The sequence below is a fragment of the Clarias gariepinus genome, chromosome 7, assembly GCF_024256425.1.
Source record: "Clarias gariepinus isolate MV-2021 ecotype Netherlands chromosome 7, CGAR_prim_01v2, whole genome shotgun sequence".
Taxonomy (NCBI): Eukaryota; Metazoa; Chordata; class Actinopteri; order Siluriformes; family Clariidae; genus Clarias; species Clarias gariepinus.
The window spans coordinates 29,709,485-29,729,321 of NC_071106.1; the positions used below are offsets into that span (position 1 = coordinate 29,709,485).

Sequence of the window (19,837 nt, forward strand, 5' to 3'; positions counted from 1 at the left end):
CTAGTCTAGTGCAACACATCCTTTTTATGATGGCAGATGTTTTGAGTGTGGAAATGCTAATAAAAGAAAAAAAGCCAATAGCTCAGAGGACTTTTCCTGTGTTCTTTTGTTAATGCACAGCTGTTAAGCACCCTGCTTGGAGAAAACAGCACCACGCAGCAGGCTTAGCAGCAGGAGCTTTCTTTAGTAAATGTGGTCTTGCAGGTGCAGCTTGCCTGATCTTGCTCCCAGTATGCATTATGTTGGGCATTCAGAGCATTGATGAAATGAAAATTGTGTAATAGGGCACTTTATGCAATTGTAACCCTTATTATGGAAAGGATTGGTTATCAAACAAAGAGGCATGCTCGATTGTTTTACCAGAGGGATAAACATAATCATATTTTTTTATTTGCATTATTTAGTAGGGCCAAGACCGGAGTCAGGGTGTAAAGTAGTCATATTTTAGGTTTAGTTAATTTTCTTATTCCTTCTTCAGTCATTTCATAGCATCATAGCAACACTGAAGGCTAGTATAAATGGACGAGTAGGGCTTAACCTACAATGATCAATATAAAAAGTCATTTTTGGCATCCACATTACCTTATTGCATTATTTTGGAAGTTTTTTGGAATGAATTGCAATGGCATTAACAACTGATGTAAGAAAATACAGTGAAACCTCGGATTGCGAGTAACGTGGTTTGTGTGTGTTCCGCATGTCGAGCAAAGATTTTCAATAAATTTTGACTTAGAAAACGAACAAGTCTTGGTTTACAAGTACCGAGTACACACACATACACACACACACACTTTTTTTCTCACTGCTAGACCCAGAAATACTTCTCTGTCACGATTCTTTTCAAAGGTAAAGTGCAGGTAAATTTGTTTTAGTTTTACTTTACAGCAGTGATTTCATTAGTGTGTCGCTCAATCAAGTGTCATTAGAGAGATTTCTTGTTTATTTTTCTGATAAAAAAGTGTTTCCCTTGTGTGCGCGCGTGAGTGTAAAAAAGAGTGGAGAAAGAGTAACTTTGTAAGACGAGAAGGGGGAGAGGGGAGCTTACTTTAGATTCACACACACACACAAACACACAGCAAACGGAAACACTTATCTGTCAGGATTTATTGTTACTTTTTTAAAGGTAAAGTGCAGGTTAATTTGTGTTATTTCGACTTTATATTTTGTGGTAATTATTTTTATGTATTTATTTTTTAGGCTGTGGAACAAATAATGTAATTTAAAAATTAAAATTTTTAATAAAATTTCTATTATTTCTAATGGGAAAATTCTATTTGGTTTAACAGTGTTTTGGAATACGAGCCTGCTTCAAGGAATTCTTGTTAATGTCAGATACATATTAAATAGTCAACATAAAGATAAATCTTAGCTCAGAGCTATGACTGAAGTTGATAGTGCTCGTTATAAGTTCGAGCAGCAAACCCACGAGCCTTGCAGAAAGGTTGATCCAAACAAGGAAGTATCTGCAAAGTGTATCAAGATAATGCATAATGATTTTAGCCCAACAACAGAAGCGATTTGTTTAAATAGTTTAATACCTACAGTTTAAACCAATTGGTGAAATTTCCACTTAAAGGGAAAAGATAATGGAGGGAAGAACAGGAACAAGCACAGAACTAATTAGATGTTCTACTGAATGTTACAGTATTGTAGTAATTTATAATACAATGCATAATTCCTTTGTCCAAGTTATAATATTTATTTGAAAGTATCTATTACTGCATTACAGTAAATAGAATCACTGGCTGTAAGGGACCACCACTAGAGGTCACTGTTTTTTTTTTTTGTTTGTTTGTTTTTGCAAACTCAGTTTCCCAGAAGGCACCTTGGTCAGGTGATGCGAATGCACACCTGAGCGAGGCATCTCATTAGTTCATCTATAAATAGCTGTTTAGTTTGAGAAACTGGGCTAAGCATTGTTTAAAGATTACTGTCACTATGTGGGCATTGTGTTGTGTTGTGTTGTGTTGTGTTGTGTTGTGTTGTGTTGTGTTGTGTTGTGTTGTGTTGTGTTGTGTTGTGTTGTGTTGTGTTGTGTTGTGTTGTGTTGTGTTGTGTTGTGTTGTGTTGTATGTTGATTTAAGTTTTGTTAAGAGAAAAAGGCTCTAGTGTTGGCAATGTCTAATGTTCAGTGCGTGTCTGTTTGTGGAGCTGACTCGGTCATGTGAAGCGTGGTGTGTATTTAATGTTTATGTGAGTATAAGTGTCCTCCTGTTATTTCTCCGTGTGTTTAGCTAGTTGGTAGGTTTAGCTAAGTGTGTGTTTAGCTAGGGGCATGTTTAGCTATAAGCATGTTTAGCTAATTGCCATGCCTAACTGATTGCCATGCCTCTAGCCATTGTCTCTTTGTGTCTCTAGTCTCTTCGTGTCTCTGGTCTCCCTAGTTTCCCCATGTCTCTGGTGTCTCGTCTTTAGTTCCATCTCTGGGTTCTCCGTGTCTCTAGACTCTACGTGTTTCTAGTCTTGTCTGGTCCTGTGTCAGCTTCCTACTTAGTGTTTGTATCTGTCCTTAAGCCTGTGTTTCGCCATACAGTAGGTCTTATGTTTAGTGTAACAGGTATTAGAGCCTGTATATGTCCCCATGCCTGTGTCTTGCCATAGAGCCCGTGGTTCACCATATGCTTTTGAGTATTGTTTAAGTATTGTTTGAGTTTGTTGTTCTTTGTTTGTTTTGTTTCTTTATTATTTATATTTCATTATTGATATGAATTAAAGACTCTTTTTGCTTACAACACCCCTCTGCGTTTATGCCTGCTCTTTGCGCCCACGGCAATAATATCAGCCTGTAACACCCCGTTCATGAGACTGGCAAGTATGTTGCTTAATACACCACGTATGGTGGCACTGTGGCGTAGTCATAAGTCATAAGCACTACTGCCTTAAACCATCAGGGTCGAGATTTTGACTTCTGCCTTGGGTCTTTGTTCATTAAGTTTCTTTCCGTGCTTGGTGGGTTTCCTCCCTCTATTCAAAGACATGCAGATTAGGTTGGCTTTGGCATTCTCAAAGTGCCCCTTGTTTTGTGTGTGATGGATTGGCAATATGTTTAGGGTGTATCCCGCTTCATGCCTAAAGTTGCCTGGGATAGCCTGCAGGCCCTCACAGAATAAGCAGTATACAAGATGAATAAATGAATAAAGGTTGGACAATTTATCATCAACGTAATGACTATTTAATGCTCATGTCAGACAGTCCAAATGATGTCTGTTCTATGCACATGAACCTAACACAGGGAAGGTTTTAGGAGTTTTTACAAAGACCTCCATGGAGATAGGGCTCTGTGATGTCCAACGAGTGCCACTGAACATAAGAGTTCAAAATGAATCCCTCTTATGCAATTACAACTTGAAAACAACTAATTACTGGTTATCTGGAAAATGTACATTTTTTGTAGTGTGATTTAGTACATTCTAGTGGTTCTTGTGAGTCTGTTGGTTGTAATTTAGTTCTGTGTTTAAATGCTGCTGACTCTCTTGCAGTATTTTAAATCATGTTAATAATAAATGCAGGCTATTAAAGGTGGATGATAAGCGGCAGATCTGTTGGCTGCTGTGGATTATGTGCTGGGGCCTCCAAAGATAAACTTTGTTTGTACAGCACATCCCATGGATGCTTGATCAGATTGAGATCTGTGGTATTTGGAGGCTGGGTAAACAATCAAATTAAACCCGTTCATGTTCTCCGGTAAATGAACCAGCTAAAATAACTAATCCTTTTTCACAAAGACACACATTCCCGTATTACTCTCCAGGAATGTGCTCCAGACGTGGGTCTGTTGGCTTCAAAGCATTTCCCAAAAATGCTGAGCATCAGACGTCTGCATAGCTAACTTCCCGTCTGCAATCCAACACAGCCAAAGTAAACCCTTCTTTGCCGAATGATTAATAGGAGCTTACATCACATTTGTGGAAGGGAGGAGAAATGTGTAAGAGTTGTCGTCACCCTCAGACGTGGGCACAAACATGTTCGGACAATAGGCATTGGTTAAAAAATTGAGGTGTTGTTTCACAGTTCATCTAGCAAGAAAAAGTAAAATGAAAATGATGACAAAGTGCCTGGTCAGTGCCAGATGTAAAGCAGTGTTGTTTGTTTTGTTGTGTTTGTGTGTTTTTTTTAAAGCAAGCTGTGTTGTCGGATTTTTTCATTTGTTTTTGAGTGTGATTAAATGTTAAGACTTTTTTTAGATGCCACAAAGTACAGTAAAAGTTACAGAGTAACAATTCAGTCCAAAGTATATTAAAACTAGGGCTGTCAGTATTAACACATTTATTTCTAGAAATTTTAACAAATTTCTATTTTTTTAACGCAACTTAATCATATGACCATGTTTGACCCTAATGTCTTCCTATAATTGAAGCACTTAACCATGTGTGATAATGGCACGTTTATTGCCGATAATAAGATGACTGAGGAAACATCCCCAAAGTTCTAAATGGAAGTTTGGATAAAACTAAAATTGTGTGCCCGAGCTACCTTCAAGGGGAATTATTTTTACAAGATACATTCAATGTAAGCTGTGAGAGTGATTGCTTAGGATGTAAAGGCCACATAAAAATGCAGGCGGTATATAAATATGTAGTCATTCCCATGTACATTCAGCGGGTGGACGTCCGATCTTTGTAAATTGATGGATAATTTGTCACCAACTTGGGAAATCTACACACAATTATTCATGAATACTAATTGCACATTCCAGGACCACGTCTGGGAGTTACTGCCTCATCCCCCATACCTTGGACCTCTTCCAGCCGATTTCCTATGATGTGCTGATGTTTGGGCAATTAAAGAAGCTCCTTAGAGGACAGGGTTTCAGACATGAAGGCGACAGTCCAATCATGCGAAAAAGTTCTACCTTAGTGTTATTCAAGCACAAGTGAAATGCTGGGATAAGTGTAGCAGGGAATTATATAGAGAAATAAAGGTAGTTACTTTATTATACTTCACGTTCATAACTGTATTCTGTTATTCTGCACCATCAAAACTCCTAGTCTGATTTGAATGCCGCTGGTATTATCAAAAACTTTCTATGTAATTGACATTTCAGACACAGTATGGCCAAATGTTCTCAATATTGTTGCTCCATTAGTGAAAATAGATTGTAAAGATGCCACATTCATTTTATAGTGCATTGCCTAGATAGCTAGGTAATTTTTACATTCCCATGTAACTTATTGATTTCCATTTTCAGCCTTCATATTTTAATTCCTAAAAGTATTGTTTAGCATGTTTTCTGTTGATGTCTTTCACTATGCTGTAATAGCTATTTACTACAGAACCACAGTGATCTCAGTGCAATTTTAGGAAATATAAGCACTCTTGAAACCCTGCTCAAACAATGAAATATATTGACAGATACTAACTTGTACAAAGAAGTTTGAACTCTGGCACAGCCTACACTGTGCACTCTGCCCTTCTTTGCATGCATGCACCAACAACACCCATAGTTGACTGGTGTCACTGTGATTGACAGTGGAAAATTTTGATCGATCCTTCCCAGTGGATTCCCAGTGTCAGGGGGGATATATATATATATATACAGTGGTGTGAAAAACTATTTGCCCCCTTCCTGATTTCTTATTCTTTTGCATGTTTGTCACACAAAATGTTTCTGATCATCAAACACATTTAACTATTAGTCAAAGATAACACAAGTAAACACAAAATGCAGTTTTTAAATGATGGTTTTTATTATTTAGGGGGAAAAAAATCCAAACCTACATGGCCCTGTGTGAAAAAGTAATTGCCCCCTGAACCTAATAACTGGTTGGGCCACCCTTAGCAGCAATAACTGCAATCAAGCGTTTGCGATAACTTGCAAAGAGTCTTTTACAGCGCTCTGGAGGAATTTTGGCCCACTCATCTTTGCAGAATTGTTGTAATTCATCTTTATTTGAGGGTTTTCTAGCATGAACCGCCTTTTTAAAGTCATGCCACAACATCTCAATAGGATTCAGGTCAGGACTTTGACTAGGCCACTCCAAAGTCTTCATTTTGTTTTTCTTCAGCCATTCAGAGGTGGATTTGCTGGTGTGTTTTGGGTCATTGTCCTGCACCCAAGATCGCTTCAGCGTGAGTTGACGAACAGATGACCGGACATTCTCCTTTAGGATTTTTTGGTAGACAGTAGAATTCATGGTTCCATCTATCACAGCAAAGTGGTTTGCGCCTTGGAAATCTGCCATGCAGGCCGTTTTTGCCCAGTCTTTAGATGTTGTCCTGGGGTCTTTTGTGGCCTCTCGGATGAGTTGTCTCTGCGCTCTTGGGGTAATTTTGGTCGGCCGGCCACTCATGGGAAGGTTCACCACTGTTCCATGTTTTTGCCATTTGTGGATAATGGCTCTCACTGTGGTTCGCTGGAGTCCCAAAGCTTTAGAAATGGCTTTATAACCTTTACCAGACTGATAGATCTCAATTACTTTTGTTCTTATTTGTTCCTGAATTTCTTTGGATCTTGGCATGATGTCTAGCTTTTGAGGTGCTTTTGGTCTACTTCTCTGAGTCAGGTAGCTCCTATTTAAGTGATTTCTTGATTGAAACAGGTGTGGCAGTAATCAGGCCTGGGGGTGACTACAGAAATTGAACTCAGGTGTGATAAACCACAGTTAAGTTATTTTTTAACAAGGGGGCAATCCCTTTTTTACACAGGGCCATGTAGGTTTGGATTTTTTTTCCCCTAAATAATAAAAACCATCATTTAAAAACTGCATTTTGTGTTCAATTATGTTATCCTTGACTAATAGTTAACGATTTTTGATGAGCAGAAACATTTAAGTGTGACAAACATGCAAAAGAATAAGAAATCAGGAAGGGGGCAAATAGTTTTTCACACCACTGTATATATATATATATATATATATATATATATATATATATATATAATTTCATTATATCATTAGGCCTATATATTACAGTATATCATTATAACATAGAAAAAAAATAAAAATTAGTAAAGGTCATGGAATTTAGAAGGTGTGTCCAATCTTTTGACTGGTAATGTGTGTGTGTGTGTGTGTGTGTGTGTGTGTGTGTGTATGTGTGTGTGTGTGTGTGTACAAAAAAAACCCCATCTGTATAGGAAACAAGGTCTCCTCTCTCTATTGCTCTGCATTCTAAGAATTTCCTTAAACATTGTGGAAAATTGATTTCCTGATCACAGACTGAAAGAGTCAAAATTAAGAAATCAAGGAGACATCCAACAGTTTTGGGAAGCGTTCCAAAAGTCAACTCAAATTAGACTAACTCAATCAGTCCTAATGGCTTGGGGAAAGTTCAGGCAGCTTCCTGGCTGAGAGTGCAGCCTGCTGGCAGGGGAAGGTATTGCAGTTATAACATAGAATTCATGATTTTATTAAACTCTGCCTCTAATCATGCACTATATTCTTATGCTACAGCCTGGATAATATTAAGTAATTACCTTATACATGCAAAATATTTTTGGCACTATTCACACTCTATGTACTATGCTACTGCTACTTTACATCATTCACAATATACATTTTAAAAGCATTTATACAGTATAACCTTAGTAATTACTTTTAACTGCTTAGGCGCACATATATACTCACCATTATGTACACCTTGCTACTGAGTTGGACACCAGTGTGTTCAGAAATGGCCTAATTCTCCCTGAGATTCAGCAAGCTTGCTGGAAACATCGCTTAAAGATTTTGACTGATCCAAATTTTTTCACTGTCATCTTAAACAATGCCCAATTGCTACTAAGAAGCCATCCGAATGTTGCTGCAGGAATTGAGATTTATCAGACCAAGCAATGATTTTGTTGACCAATTTGGTCAGCCGATGCGAATGGTAGCCTCCTGTTCTTAGCTAATTCTAAGAACAGGCACCCGGTGTGGTCTTCTGCCGCTGTAGGGCGCCTGCTTCAAGATTCGACATGCTGTGCATTCAAAGATTCTCTTTTGCATGCCTTGAGGTGTTATTTGTGTTACTGTTTGCCTTTCTATTCATACTCCACCGACCTCTGGCGATAACAGGGCATTTTCTTCTAGAACCACTGCTTGCTAGATATTTTTCTCTTTTTCAAACCATTCTCTGTAAAACCTATGGTGTGAAAATCCCAGTAGATTAACAGTTTCAAAATTACTTAGATCATCTTGTCTTGCATGAACAACTATGCAACATTTAAAGTCACTTAAATTTTTCCCCCCCATTCTGATGCTCGGTTTCAACCTCAAATTGACTGGAGCATGTCTATGCACATGGTCATGGCTAAATGCACTGAGTTGTTGCCATGTGATTGGCTGATTATATATTTGTTTTACTGCTATGATAACCGGTTAAATAAGTAAGTATATAGATATTTGTGTTAATGCTGTAATAACCTGTTGAACAAGTTATTTTAAGTTACATACACACAATGCTTAAGTTACTGTACATCTTACAGTATTCATACTATTTGTATTACTGACACTAGATACTGTACATTATTAACAGTACTTAGGCAATTTCTACTGTATACCTCCATCATACATACACACTGCCAGCACTACCGCTTCCTATCTGCATCCTGCTTTAACGAATAAAATGCCCTTCCCATGAGTTGCCAGTAGTGATGAATTCCTGTTCAAGCTTACTTCATAGTGGATTATCATGCAGTATTCATACTGAACATTTCTGGGTGTGATCACTGAGCACTCTATTATTTCCCTTCTTTTAGTGTTGGAAGGTTTAACATCCTGTTTGGAACAAATTCAATCTCCATCATAAGAATAATTATACTCACAGGAAACAATCGGGACTGCTGAGGCTTCCTGGCACACTTTACAGATTTCCTTACACACACTTACAGTACATGTTTGTCTTTACTCATTCCATAGCCACAGAGGAATGCAGTGACAGGTTCATTATAGACTGCAAAGAATCTTTATGTGGATTTTCAAACATTTTAATGATTGAAAATAATTATGTTTTTCGCTGTCCATTTTATGATTAAACTCCATTAAAGGTTCTTTTTTGCTGGACGGTTCATAATTTTCATAATTATTCATATAATTCTTGCAGGGGCGGAGCTTGACTCAGAACAGATATGTATAATAAAACATACTATAAAGCCACTTGCCACATCAAGTGTGTTCTAATGAAAAAAAGGATGACAAGATGAAAAACAGTCTTGTTCAGATATTTCAGTATGGAGGACAGCACCACATGCAGGCAGGCAGACTGTGACAGCTGATTGGCAGCATGGTGCTGAAGAAACCAGGGGCATTGTCCAGTCAGTGCATCCTGCTTATACAGAATAACAAAATAATTCTTTAAACATAAAACAGATGGCAGTTTACGACAAATATTTAAATAAAAGTATGTCTACAACAGCACAGGCAGTGACACAGACAGAAGCTGAGATAACCTCTGTGGTTATCAGTAACCATGGAAATTAAACAGATTAATATTATGAATGACATTTTCATAACCAAGAGTTAAGTTAATTAAATGTAATTGTGTTTTACTCACCAATGTTCGAATGATTAATGTTATTTTTATTCACCATTATTCACCATTTTATTTACCATTATTTCTTTTGTGTTGAGAGGATGAGGAGTGATATGTACAGTAAGAGGGGCACAGAACACTATTAAACCCTTCCTGCTATCTTGCTTTTTGCATTTAAATGTACCAAAATGCAAAAGCACTCACTCACTAATTGTCTATACCGTATTAAGGGTCGCTGTGGGTCTGGAGCCTATCCCAGGAGGCTTAGGCCAAGAGATAGGGTACACCTTGGACAGGGTGCCAATCCATTGCAGGGGGTTTTTCATGACATGCCAGTGGGAATTTTGATAATTTCCCTTTTAGAGTGAACAAGAAGGAACATTGATTTAAGATGGAGCATCAGTTACTACTCACTTTTCAAGATGTAATGCAATCACAGCAATTTAGCTACTATCAAGATATTTGGTTAAAATGGGAACTGCAGCAATGTTTAAGAGATTGAGATCTTAAAGCAGTTTTCCTTCCTCATGTTTGCTTTATGTACATTTTCATTATTTATTGACAGGGTTGCAAGATTGTGCTAGATTGCGGTTAACTGTGGCTAGCAAATAATCTTTATTAAGTGTCTAAGATATAAAGAACAATTCTATTATCAGATATGTTACAAATTTTAGGCCTTGTTCACACAATTGTTCACACAATTTTTGGATAAACGAACGTGCTCTGAACGTCCTAGACGTTTATGTTGCGTTTTGTAGTGGCGATCGATTGACTCCTACACCGGCGTTCGTTTGTCTCTGTCTAACGTCAGCCTGCAGCCCAGATTGTAGTTTGTGTGTTAACCTGTGGGGGCAGTGTGTTGGGAACTGAATATGAAAGCCCGCCGCTACTGGGTTCACTCTCTGACTGAACAACGTCGGATTAACCGAAGTTTTTTTTGTGGTTTATGAAGAAATGCGAACATTTCTGCGTATGTTTTTCAACCTTTTATTTTATTTAGCCTTTTCCGCATTTCCCTATGTATAGCATGTAGGATCATGAGATATATCCGGTCCTCCGAAGCGTAAAATGAACGTGAAGAAAACGCACTAGAAGCGGTTTCCTTGAGTTCATTGGGTTTTGAACGCCAAGAAAAAGCTGCATGCAATGTTTTTTTATGCCGTATAAACGCGCAGCCGGACAAACGCACGTCACCAAAGCCCGTGTGAACACTCTCATTGACTCCTATGTGTAGAAAACACTCGCCGCTTGATCCCCGCTCACCGGACGCTACGAACGCAAGAAAAACGCTCGATTTTAACGCCCGTGTGAACAAGGCCTTAGAAAGCTGAATACAGGAATACAGTTTCAAGTATTTGGTATAGTTTTTAGTATACACTACCACTCAAAAGTTTGGGATCACTTGCAAAAACTTTTGTTTTTGTCAAGTGATTTATTTTCTATATTCTACAACAATCCTGGGATTTTTATAACACATATAAAATTAGGTATTTATGTAACAACAACAACAGTCAGTTGCTATGTTAAGACACAGAGGTCCTTTCTGGAATAATACTTTCAAAAACAGTATCATTAAGTGCATTTGCAAAGCCCATTAAGCATCATGATGAAACTGGCTCTCATAAAGACCTTGCATGGAAAGCAGGAACAAAACTTACCTTTGCTGCAGAGGAGAAGTTTATTTAGAGTTACCAGCCTCAGAAATCCCCATTTAACAGCAGGTCGGATTAGAGCCATTATGAAGGCATTACAGATCATGAGTAGCAGATACATCTTAACATTAACCGTTTAGAGAAGAGTATTGCATATTTTGGACAACTTCAGCATTGCTTTACAATGAAGAAAGAAATGAAAATCAGGAACGACCATGGAGCAAACGTTTGAGCGGTAGTGTAGTTGAACTGATTTTTGTACTGAAACATGTAATTTCTGGCTGAGGATATTACATAAAACCGCTTTTAAAGGTGCACCTAAACCGTATTACTATTAAAACAAGGTGCTAAAGTGTATGGTTGGTAGCCGTATGCTGACCATTCTCATCTGCTCAATATAGCGTTAAAAAAACTATCTAGTAGATAGTCTACTGTATAATGTAATCAAGTGTAATATCTCCATAGTTTTGAAATGATGTCATTATTAAAGGTCCAATATTTTAATATTTCTTGAACAAGTTATTTTAGTTCTCAGAGATCCCAAACGTTTGTCTTTAATGCATTTTTATATCTCAATGTCCCTTTGTTTGTCCCTCAGGTTTTATATAAATGACTGCTGCTGAGCCATGCTCTGCGTGAAAACAACAGAACTGAGCAACATGCTTTTAAAGAGTGTCTTTTTATAAGAGGACACAATAGTGGGAAAAAAAATTTATTGGCTTGTTTAAGTTCCAGTAATACAAAAATGGAAAAAGGACAAAAAGCTGGGAATGTTTTTTGTTTGTGCGTGTACACCAATGGCCCATCTGAACATCTAAACATAGTAAATGACCAAAAAGTAAAATTTAAATAATAGATCGCCTTTAAAAGTCAGATTGTTTCAACAATATCTATGGTCATGAGGCATTCTTGGGTTTATGTTCACTTTCCTATGCCAGGTAATTATCCAACAACTTGATCAAAGCCTGATGATAATAGTTGTTTTCACATTTAATTCATCTAGCAAAGTCATTTTGTAGACAAACAGTTTTTCACCATATTGCATTTTTTAAATTGTCTCCTTATTTAACTTTATACCTTCAGGAAGACTACCTGGACACAATCAGATAAACTAATAATGAAATAAATGCCACTGTGCCACCTTTCACTATACATACAGTACTTAAAGTCTTTATTATGGCCACTATTTGTACTGTATATTAGGCACTACCATTATAGTATCACATCTCTGTGCGTAGCATTGTCGCCTCACAACTTCAACATCATGGGTTGAGTCTTGAGCCCACTTTGTTGTATGTATTCAGTTTTCATGTGGGCTTATGTGTGTTACTTTTTAGTTCTGTAGTTTCCTTTCAAAACATAGCTCTTCAAATATTATTGTACCTAATTTTTGTGCCAGATATTAAGGGATTGAAACACTTGAAAGGAATTAATTTGGCTGCTTCTGAGTCTGATTAATTCGATTGATGCCAAAGCCCTTGAACGCCAAGTAGCATTACACACTGACTTCCTGCATAAATCACATCCAGATCCTGGGATTGAATTAAGAGCTATTTGGAAAAGTTCCTTTTGTTTTATGAGCTCATTTATGGTTCAAGGATATTAATATTGAAGTCCTAGCATATGAATCATAAAGTTTTTACTCCATTTTTAGTTGTTCGTTAATGAATCCAATGTGTGTATTTCATACATATGTGTCAAATAAACCTCATGAATAGGAGGGAGGAATGTTTATATATTTTGACATTCCTTTGGTTTGGTGTTTTGCAATTGAGTCTTAATTGAGTGTTGTCTAACATGTCACTTCAATAGCTGTTCAAGTGATTTGAGATCTGCTGAGTGTGAGAAATAAAGCATATGATTTACACCATTTTTATCATTCAACCCATTCAGTGAGCCGTCATGCCTTGGAAGAGACCATAAGTCAGAATAAGAGAATCCTCGAGCACGCCGTAAGAAAAGCCTTAAACATTCTAAAAAGCCAGTGGGTCTTCCTTTATTTTCGTCACCTGTCTGTATATGAGTCAATCTGCAATTCAATTTAGAGTACATTTTACAGTAAAAAAAATAATAATCTGCAAAAAAAAGAAACGTCCTCTGACTTTTAACTGTTTTTACTTTCAGTAAACTTAATGTGTACATATTTGTATGAACACTGAAAGAGTCAACCCCATAAGACATAAACTAAAAATGTTTCAGAATGTGTCCCTGAATGAAGGGAGGCTCAAAATCAAAAGTACCAGTCAGTATCTGGTGTGGCCACCAGCTGCTTGAAGTACTGCAGTGCATCTCCTCCTCATGGACTGCCTATTGCGGACAGTCTGAGCACTGATGAAGGGATTGTGTGTTCCTGGTGTGACTTGGGAAGTTGTTGTGGCCATCCTGTACCTGTCACGCAGGTGTGATATTCGGATGTACCGATCCTGTGCAGGTGTTGTTACACATGGTCTTCCACTGCGAGGATGATCAGCTGTCCTTTATGTCTCCCTGTAGCGCCGTCTTAGGCGTCTCACAGTGCGGACATGGCGATTTATTGCCCTAGCCACATCAGCAGTCCTCATGCCTCCCTGCAGCATGCCTAATGCACGTTCACGCAGATGAGCAGGGACCCTGGGCATCAATCTTTGGGTGTTTTTCACAGTCGGTAGACAAGTCTCTTTAGTGTCCTGCGTTTTTAGAGCTGTGACTTTAAATGCCTCCTTTCTGTAAGCTCTTAAGGTCTTAACGACCATTCCACAGGTGCATGTTAATTAATTGATTATGGTTAATTAAACATGCATGGAAAACATTGTTTAAACCCTTTACAATGAAGATCTGTAAAGTTATTTGGATTTTTACAACATTATTGTTGAAATACACAGTCCTGAAAGTTCTTTTTTTCCTGAGTATATTTTTATTATTTTCAATGATAAAATGTTAAAATATTTTTAAGTATGTGGACATTTGAAATAAATGTAAAAAATAGTTGGTAACTCTTTTCAATTTTTTTTCATCATTTTGAAACCAAGAAACTGTCAATTGCAAAATGACAACATTCTGACAATTTTGTCAACATAATGTTTGGGCGACAATATAACATGTTTTCCATTAATAGCTAAAATATATTTTTAAAGAAAATATTAAGAATTAATATACTTATCATCAACAAACATGAAACATGGAATGTACCCCAAATTATAGAATGAGTCACATATCTATATATATAGCATTACGTCATAGGTTGGAGTATGGCTTATGGTTATCCTGGTCACGAACACAACGGATCACGGAGCCTTGTTCTAGGAACCGTAGAAATGAGGTTGGAACATTAGTCCAGAGGATTTCATACAGTGATTCGTACCAACTGGAAGATTAGAGTGAGGAGGTCACCTACTGTAATATCTTTGAAATGTTTTTTAGAGGTAGGGGTAACCAAAGAAATCAGAGGATCAGGAAATTGAAGTAAATAAAGCATTATATAAGTTTGTCTTTTGTAACAAGCCAATGCAACCACGGGGGGGCGCAATCCAGTGTCTTCTTGTGCCAGTCCCAAGTCTGGATAAATGCAGAGGGTTGTGTCAGGAAGGGCATCCGACGTAAAACATTTGCCAAATCAATGATGCGAATCAAGAATATAATTCCCATACCGGATCGGTCGTGGCCCGGGTTAACAACGACCGCCACTGGTGCTGTTGACCTACAGGGTGCTGGTGGAAATTGGGCTACTGTTGGTCGAAGAAGAAGAGGAGGAAGGCGTGTTCGTAAGCAGAGAGAGAAGAGGAAAGGCAAGAGTTTAGGAGTGATAGTAGGGACTTTGAATGTTGGGACCATAACAGGGAAGGGAAGAGAGTTAGTTGATATGATGCAGAGAAGAAAGGTGGATATACTGTGTGTACAGGAGACCAGGTGGAAAGGTAGCAAGGCTAGAAGCTTAGGATCAGGGTTCAAATTGTTTTACCATGGTGTGGATAGGAAAAGAAATGGAGTAGGAGTTATACTAAAAGAGGAGTTTGTAAGGAATGTTCTAGAGGTGAAGAGAGTATCAGATAGGGTGATGAGTCTGAAGCTGGAAATTGAAGGGATAATGTTCAATGTTGTTAGTGGTTATGCCCCACAGGTAGGATGTGAGCTAAAAGAGAGGGAGAAATTCTGGAGTGAGTTAGATGAAGTGATGCAGAGCATCCCCAGAGGGGAGAGAGTGGTGATTGGTGCAGACTTCAATGGACATGTTGGGGAAGGGAACAGAGGTGATGAAAATGTGATGGGCAGGTTTGGTCTTCAGGACAGGAATGTAGAAGGACAGATGGTGGTGGACTTTGCAAAGAGGATGGAAATTGCAGTGGTAAATACTTTCTTCCAGAAGAGGCAGGAACATCGGGTGACATATAAGAGGGGAGGCAGAAGCACTCAGGTCGACTACATCTTGTGTCGACGTTGTAACCTGAAAGAGATCAGTGACTGCAAAGTGTTGGTAGGGGAGAGTGTAGCCAGACAACACAGAATGGTGGTGTGCAAAATAACCCTGGTGGTGAGAAAGGCGAAGAGGACAAAGGCAGAGCAGAGGACAAAGTGGTGGAAGCTGAGAAAGGAAGAATGTTGTGAAGTCTTTAGGGAGGAGTTGAGACAGGCTATGGGTGGTCAGGAGGTGCTTTCAGTTGACCGGACAACTACAGCCAATGTGATCAGGGAGACAGGTAGGAGGGTACTTGGTGTATCATCAGGTAAGGGGAAAGTGGACAAGGAGACTTGGTGGTGGAATGAGGAAGTCCAGGAGTGTATACAGGGAAAGAGGCTAGCTAAGAAGAAGTGGGACACTGAGAGGACTGAAGAGAGTAGACAGGAGTACAGGGAGATGCAGAGTAAGGTGAAGGTAGAGGTGGCAAAGGCCAAACAAAGAGCATATGAGGACTTGTATGCTAGGCTAGACAGTAAGGAGGGAGAGGGGGATCTGTACAGGTTGGCAAGGCAGAGAGATAGAGATGGGAAGGATGTGCAGCAGGTTAGAGTGATTAAAGATAGAGATGGAAATGTACTGACAGATGCCAGGAGGGTGATGGGAAGATGGAAGGAGTACTTTAAGGAGTTGATGAATGAGGAAAACGAAAGAGAACAAAGAGTAGAAGAGGTGACTGTTGTGGAACAGGAAGTAGCAAATATTGGTAGAAGTGAGGTGAGAAGGGCGTTGAAGAGGATGAAGAGTGGAAAGGCTGTTGGTCCTGATGACATACCTGTGGAGGTATGGAAGTGCTTAGGAGAGGTGGCAGTAGAGTTTTTGACAAGAGACAAATAATGACAGAGAAGTATGTTAGAGTGGTGCAGGACATGTATGAGAGCTGTAAGACAGTGGTAAGATGTTCTGTAGGTGTGACAGAAGAGTTTAAGGTGGAGGTGGGTCTGCATCAAGGATCAGCTCTAAGCCCCTTTTTGTTTGCTCTGGTGATGGACAGGATGACAGATGAGGTAAGACAGGAGTCCCCATGGACTATGATGTTTGCAGATGACATTGTGCTCTGTAGCGAGAGCAGGGAACAGGTGGAGGAAAATTTGGAGAGGTATGCTTGGAGAGGTATGCTCTGGAAAGCAGAGGAATGAAGGTTAGCCGCAGCAAGACGGAATACATGTGTGTAAATGAGAGTGACCCAGGAGGATCGGTGAGGCTACAGGGAGCAGAGGTAAAGAAGGTGCAGGATTTTAAGTACTTGGGGTCAACGGTCCAGAGCAATGGAGAGTGTGGAAAGGAGGTGAAGAGGCGGGTACAGGCAGGTTGGAATGGGTGGAGAAAAGTGTCAGATGTGTTGTGCGATAAAAGACTATCAGCGAGAATGAAAGGAAAGGTGTACAGGACAGTGGTGAGAACAGCGATGCTGTACGGCTTAGAGACAGTGGCGCTGAAGAAAAGACAGGAGGCAGAGTTGGAGGTAGCAGAGCTAAAGATGTTGAGGTTCTCTTTGGGAGTGACAAGGATGGATAGGATCAAGAATGAGTTCATCAGAGGGACAACCCACGTTAGATGTTTTGGAGATAAAGTCAGAGAGGCCAGATTGAGGTGGTTTGGACATGTTCAGAGGAGAGATTGTGAATATATCGGTAGAAGGATGCTGAGGTTGGAACTGCCAGGTTCTAGGAGGTCTAGAGGAAGACCAAAGAGAAGATTTATGGATGCAGTGAGAGAGGACATGAAGTTAGTTGGTGTGAGAGAAGAGGATGCAGAGGATAGGGTTAGATGGAGGCAGATGATTCGCTGTGACGACCCCTGAAAGGGAACAGCCGAAAGACAAAGAAGAAGAAGAGTCTTTTGTAACAAGCCATGTCATCACGTTAGTAATCTAAATGGAAATGAAACAAAACAAAATCTTTTTATGTTTCTTTCTGCCTTTTATTCAGTCCACTTAAAAGTTTTAGTCCATTTGATGCAGTTGACTTGTCATCAGTATTTTAATCCTACTCTGTGTTTTAATTCTGTCTTTTCCTCTCTCTCTCTTTTTTTTAGGATGTAAATCAATCATTGCCCGGATGGAGAATGCTTCCTCCTCACCCTCAGGTCTCCCTTCCTGCACCTACAGTGAGGATTTTAAACGCATCCTTCTCCCTGTGGTGTACAGCGTGGTCTTCGTCCTCGGCTTGCCACTCAACTGCGCTGTCATCCTTCACCTGTGGGGAACCAGACATTCCCTGACTCGTACCAAGATCTACACGCTGAACCTGGCTGCAGCTGACTTGCTGTATGTGTGCTCCCTCCCTCTGCTGATCTACAACTATGCCAGTCGAGACTACTGGCCGTTTGGAGAGTTAACATGCCGGTGGGTGCGTTTTCAGTTTTACAGCAACCTGCATGGGAGCATCCTTTTTCTCACCTGTATCAGCGTTCAGCGTTACCTGGGCATCTGCCATCCGCTGTCCCCGTGGCTCAGAAGAGCAGGACGTAAGCTGGCATGGGCTGTTTGTGCCAGCGTCTGGGTCATTGTAGCACTTATGTGTGCACCTACGTTCGAATTCGCAGCAACGGGCATCCAGAGAAACCGTACTGTGTGCTACGATCTGAGTGTGCCTGAGCGCTCACAGCAGTATTACCCATACGGCATGGCCCTCACCTGCCTGGGTTTCCTGTTGCCCTTTATGGTCATTGTTGTGTTGTACTGCAAGATGGCACGGGTTCTGTGCCAACCGGATGACGCCAGCGTTAAAGCAGCCAAAGAGAAGAAGTACAAAGCTGTGAGGATGATCGCCATTGTGGTGCTAGTGTTCGCCATCAGCTTCCTGCCGTTCCACGTGACCAAAACTATGTACCTGTTAGTGAGGACCATGCCTGATGCCTCATGCCAGCTCCGGAACCTTTTATCAGTGGTGTATAAGAGTACAAGACCATTTGCCAGCATGAACAGCGTGCTCGATCCCATCCTTTTCTACTTCACACGGCCCAAATTCAGACGTGGAACACGCACCATGATGCTCAGGATCACTACATTTAGAGACACCAGCAAACCAGAAACACGGATATCACAAAATGTACTAAGCAAGAAATCATAAATGATGTGACATATAAAAGCATGTTCCCACCCAGGTGTGGTATCTACTGAGGAAGAGTTCCGAAACTCTCCTGAGCAAGAACTTTATCATTTCTGGCTGTACTGAAATAAATAATATATCTCAGTTAATCACAATACTAACCATGGACTAATAAGTCCACTTATATTCATACAAACATTCCTTATAATAAAAAATCAGGGCTTAAAAAACTAAATATATAAGGATAAGAATTGTATATATATATATATATATATATATATATATATATACTGTACATAAACTATATATATATATATATATATATATATATAGATGTGTGTGTGTGTGTGTGTGTGTGTGTGTGTGTTCAGAGTCAGACAAAAATGTAAACAGACTTCAGGATAAAAAAAACTTGCATTGCTATATGTTATATATTGATATATATGATAATATTATTAATATTATATTAATGTAATATACATTATAACATTTTTCTTCTCCTGAAGTGTGTATACATTTTTGACCTGACTCTGCACACAGTGTTTCCAGTGAAACTGGACATTTTGGACAAAAGGCCTTCATCCACTGTGCTACAATAGTACTTCTGATATTATATGGAAACCAGTGCTATATTTATAAAATGTGAAAATATTATGTTTGTCTCATCATGTACTTCATTAAATAAAATATCTATCTGGACAGAAATGTAGGCTTGTCACATTGCATAAAGCACTAGAATTAAAAAGCATGAGATTATTTTAATTTACAGATTATATGAATTATAATCCCACTACAAGTGTAACTGTTAATAACTGTGAATGGCACTATGTATAACTTCAGCCACTAGATGGTGTTATTTACCAGAAATAGCTGGTAGCAGTAACCCACACTTAGCTGCTCTGTACTTTTTTTATGCAAGTATTTATACAATGAGAAAATATGATTGAATCTATAATACACTTAGATAGGCTGCACTGTAGGAATTCCTGAATAATATATGAAGACCTAATAATTTGCACTCTTGTATTGACCATGTGACAATGCATCTAACACTTCTGACTTACAGTGGCACAAACCTAAAAAATACAAGATGTGTGTAGCCGTTGAAAAGACATTGGTAGTTGAAATGCTGTGAATCCAGTGGGAATATGACTAATTTGTGAAGATGTCAGGTGTCTTGCAGTTTTGTGAAAAATTGTTAAAACTGTTGTGTGTGCTGTATTTTCATGTCAAGTGTTAAATGTGAATTT

The 19,837-nt window shown here is 39.0% G+C and overlaps 1 protein-coding gene across 1 annotated transcript in view; it reads left to right on the forward strand.

Moving 5' to 3' along the window:
- LOC128527808 (P2Y purinoceptor 3) overlaps nt 1-18,822 on the forward strand; it is a 49,029-nt gene extending 30,207 nt beyond the window's left edge. Inside the window, exon 2 of the mRNA XM_053500404.1 lies at nt 17,572-18,822. Within this exon, the coding sequence (XP_053356379.1) occupies nt 17,595-18,608 (1,014 nt within the window). The 5' untranslated portion in view covers nt 17,572-17,594 and the 3' untranslated portion in view covers nt 18,609-18,822. The remainder of the gene's footprint in view (nt 1-17,571) is intronic.
- Nucleotides 18,823-19,837: the final 1,015 nt, after the last annotated feature.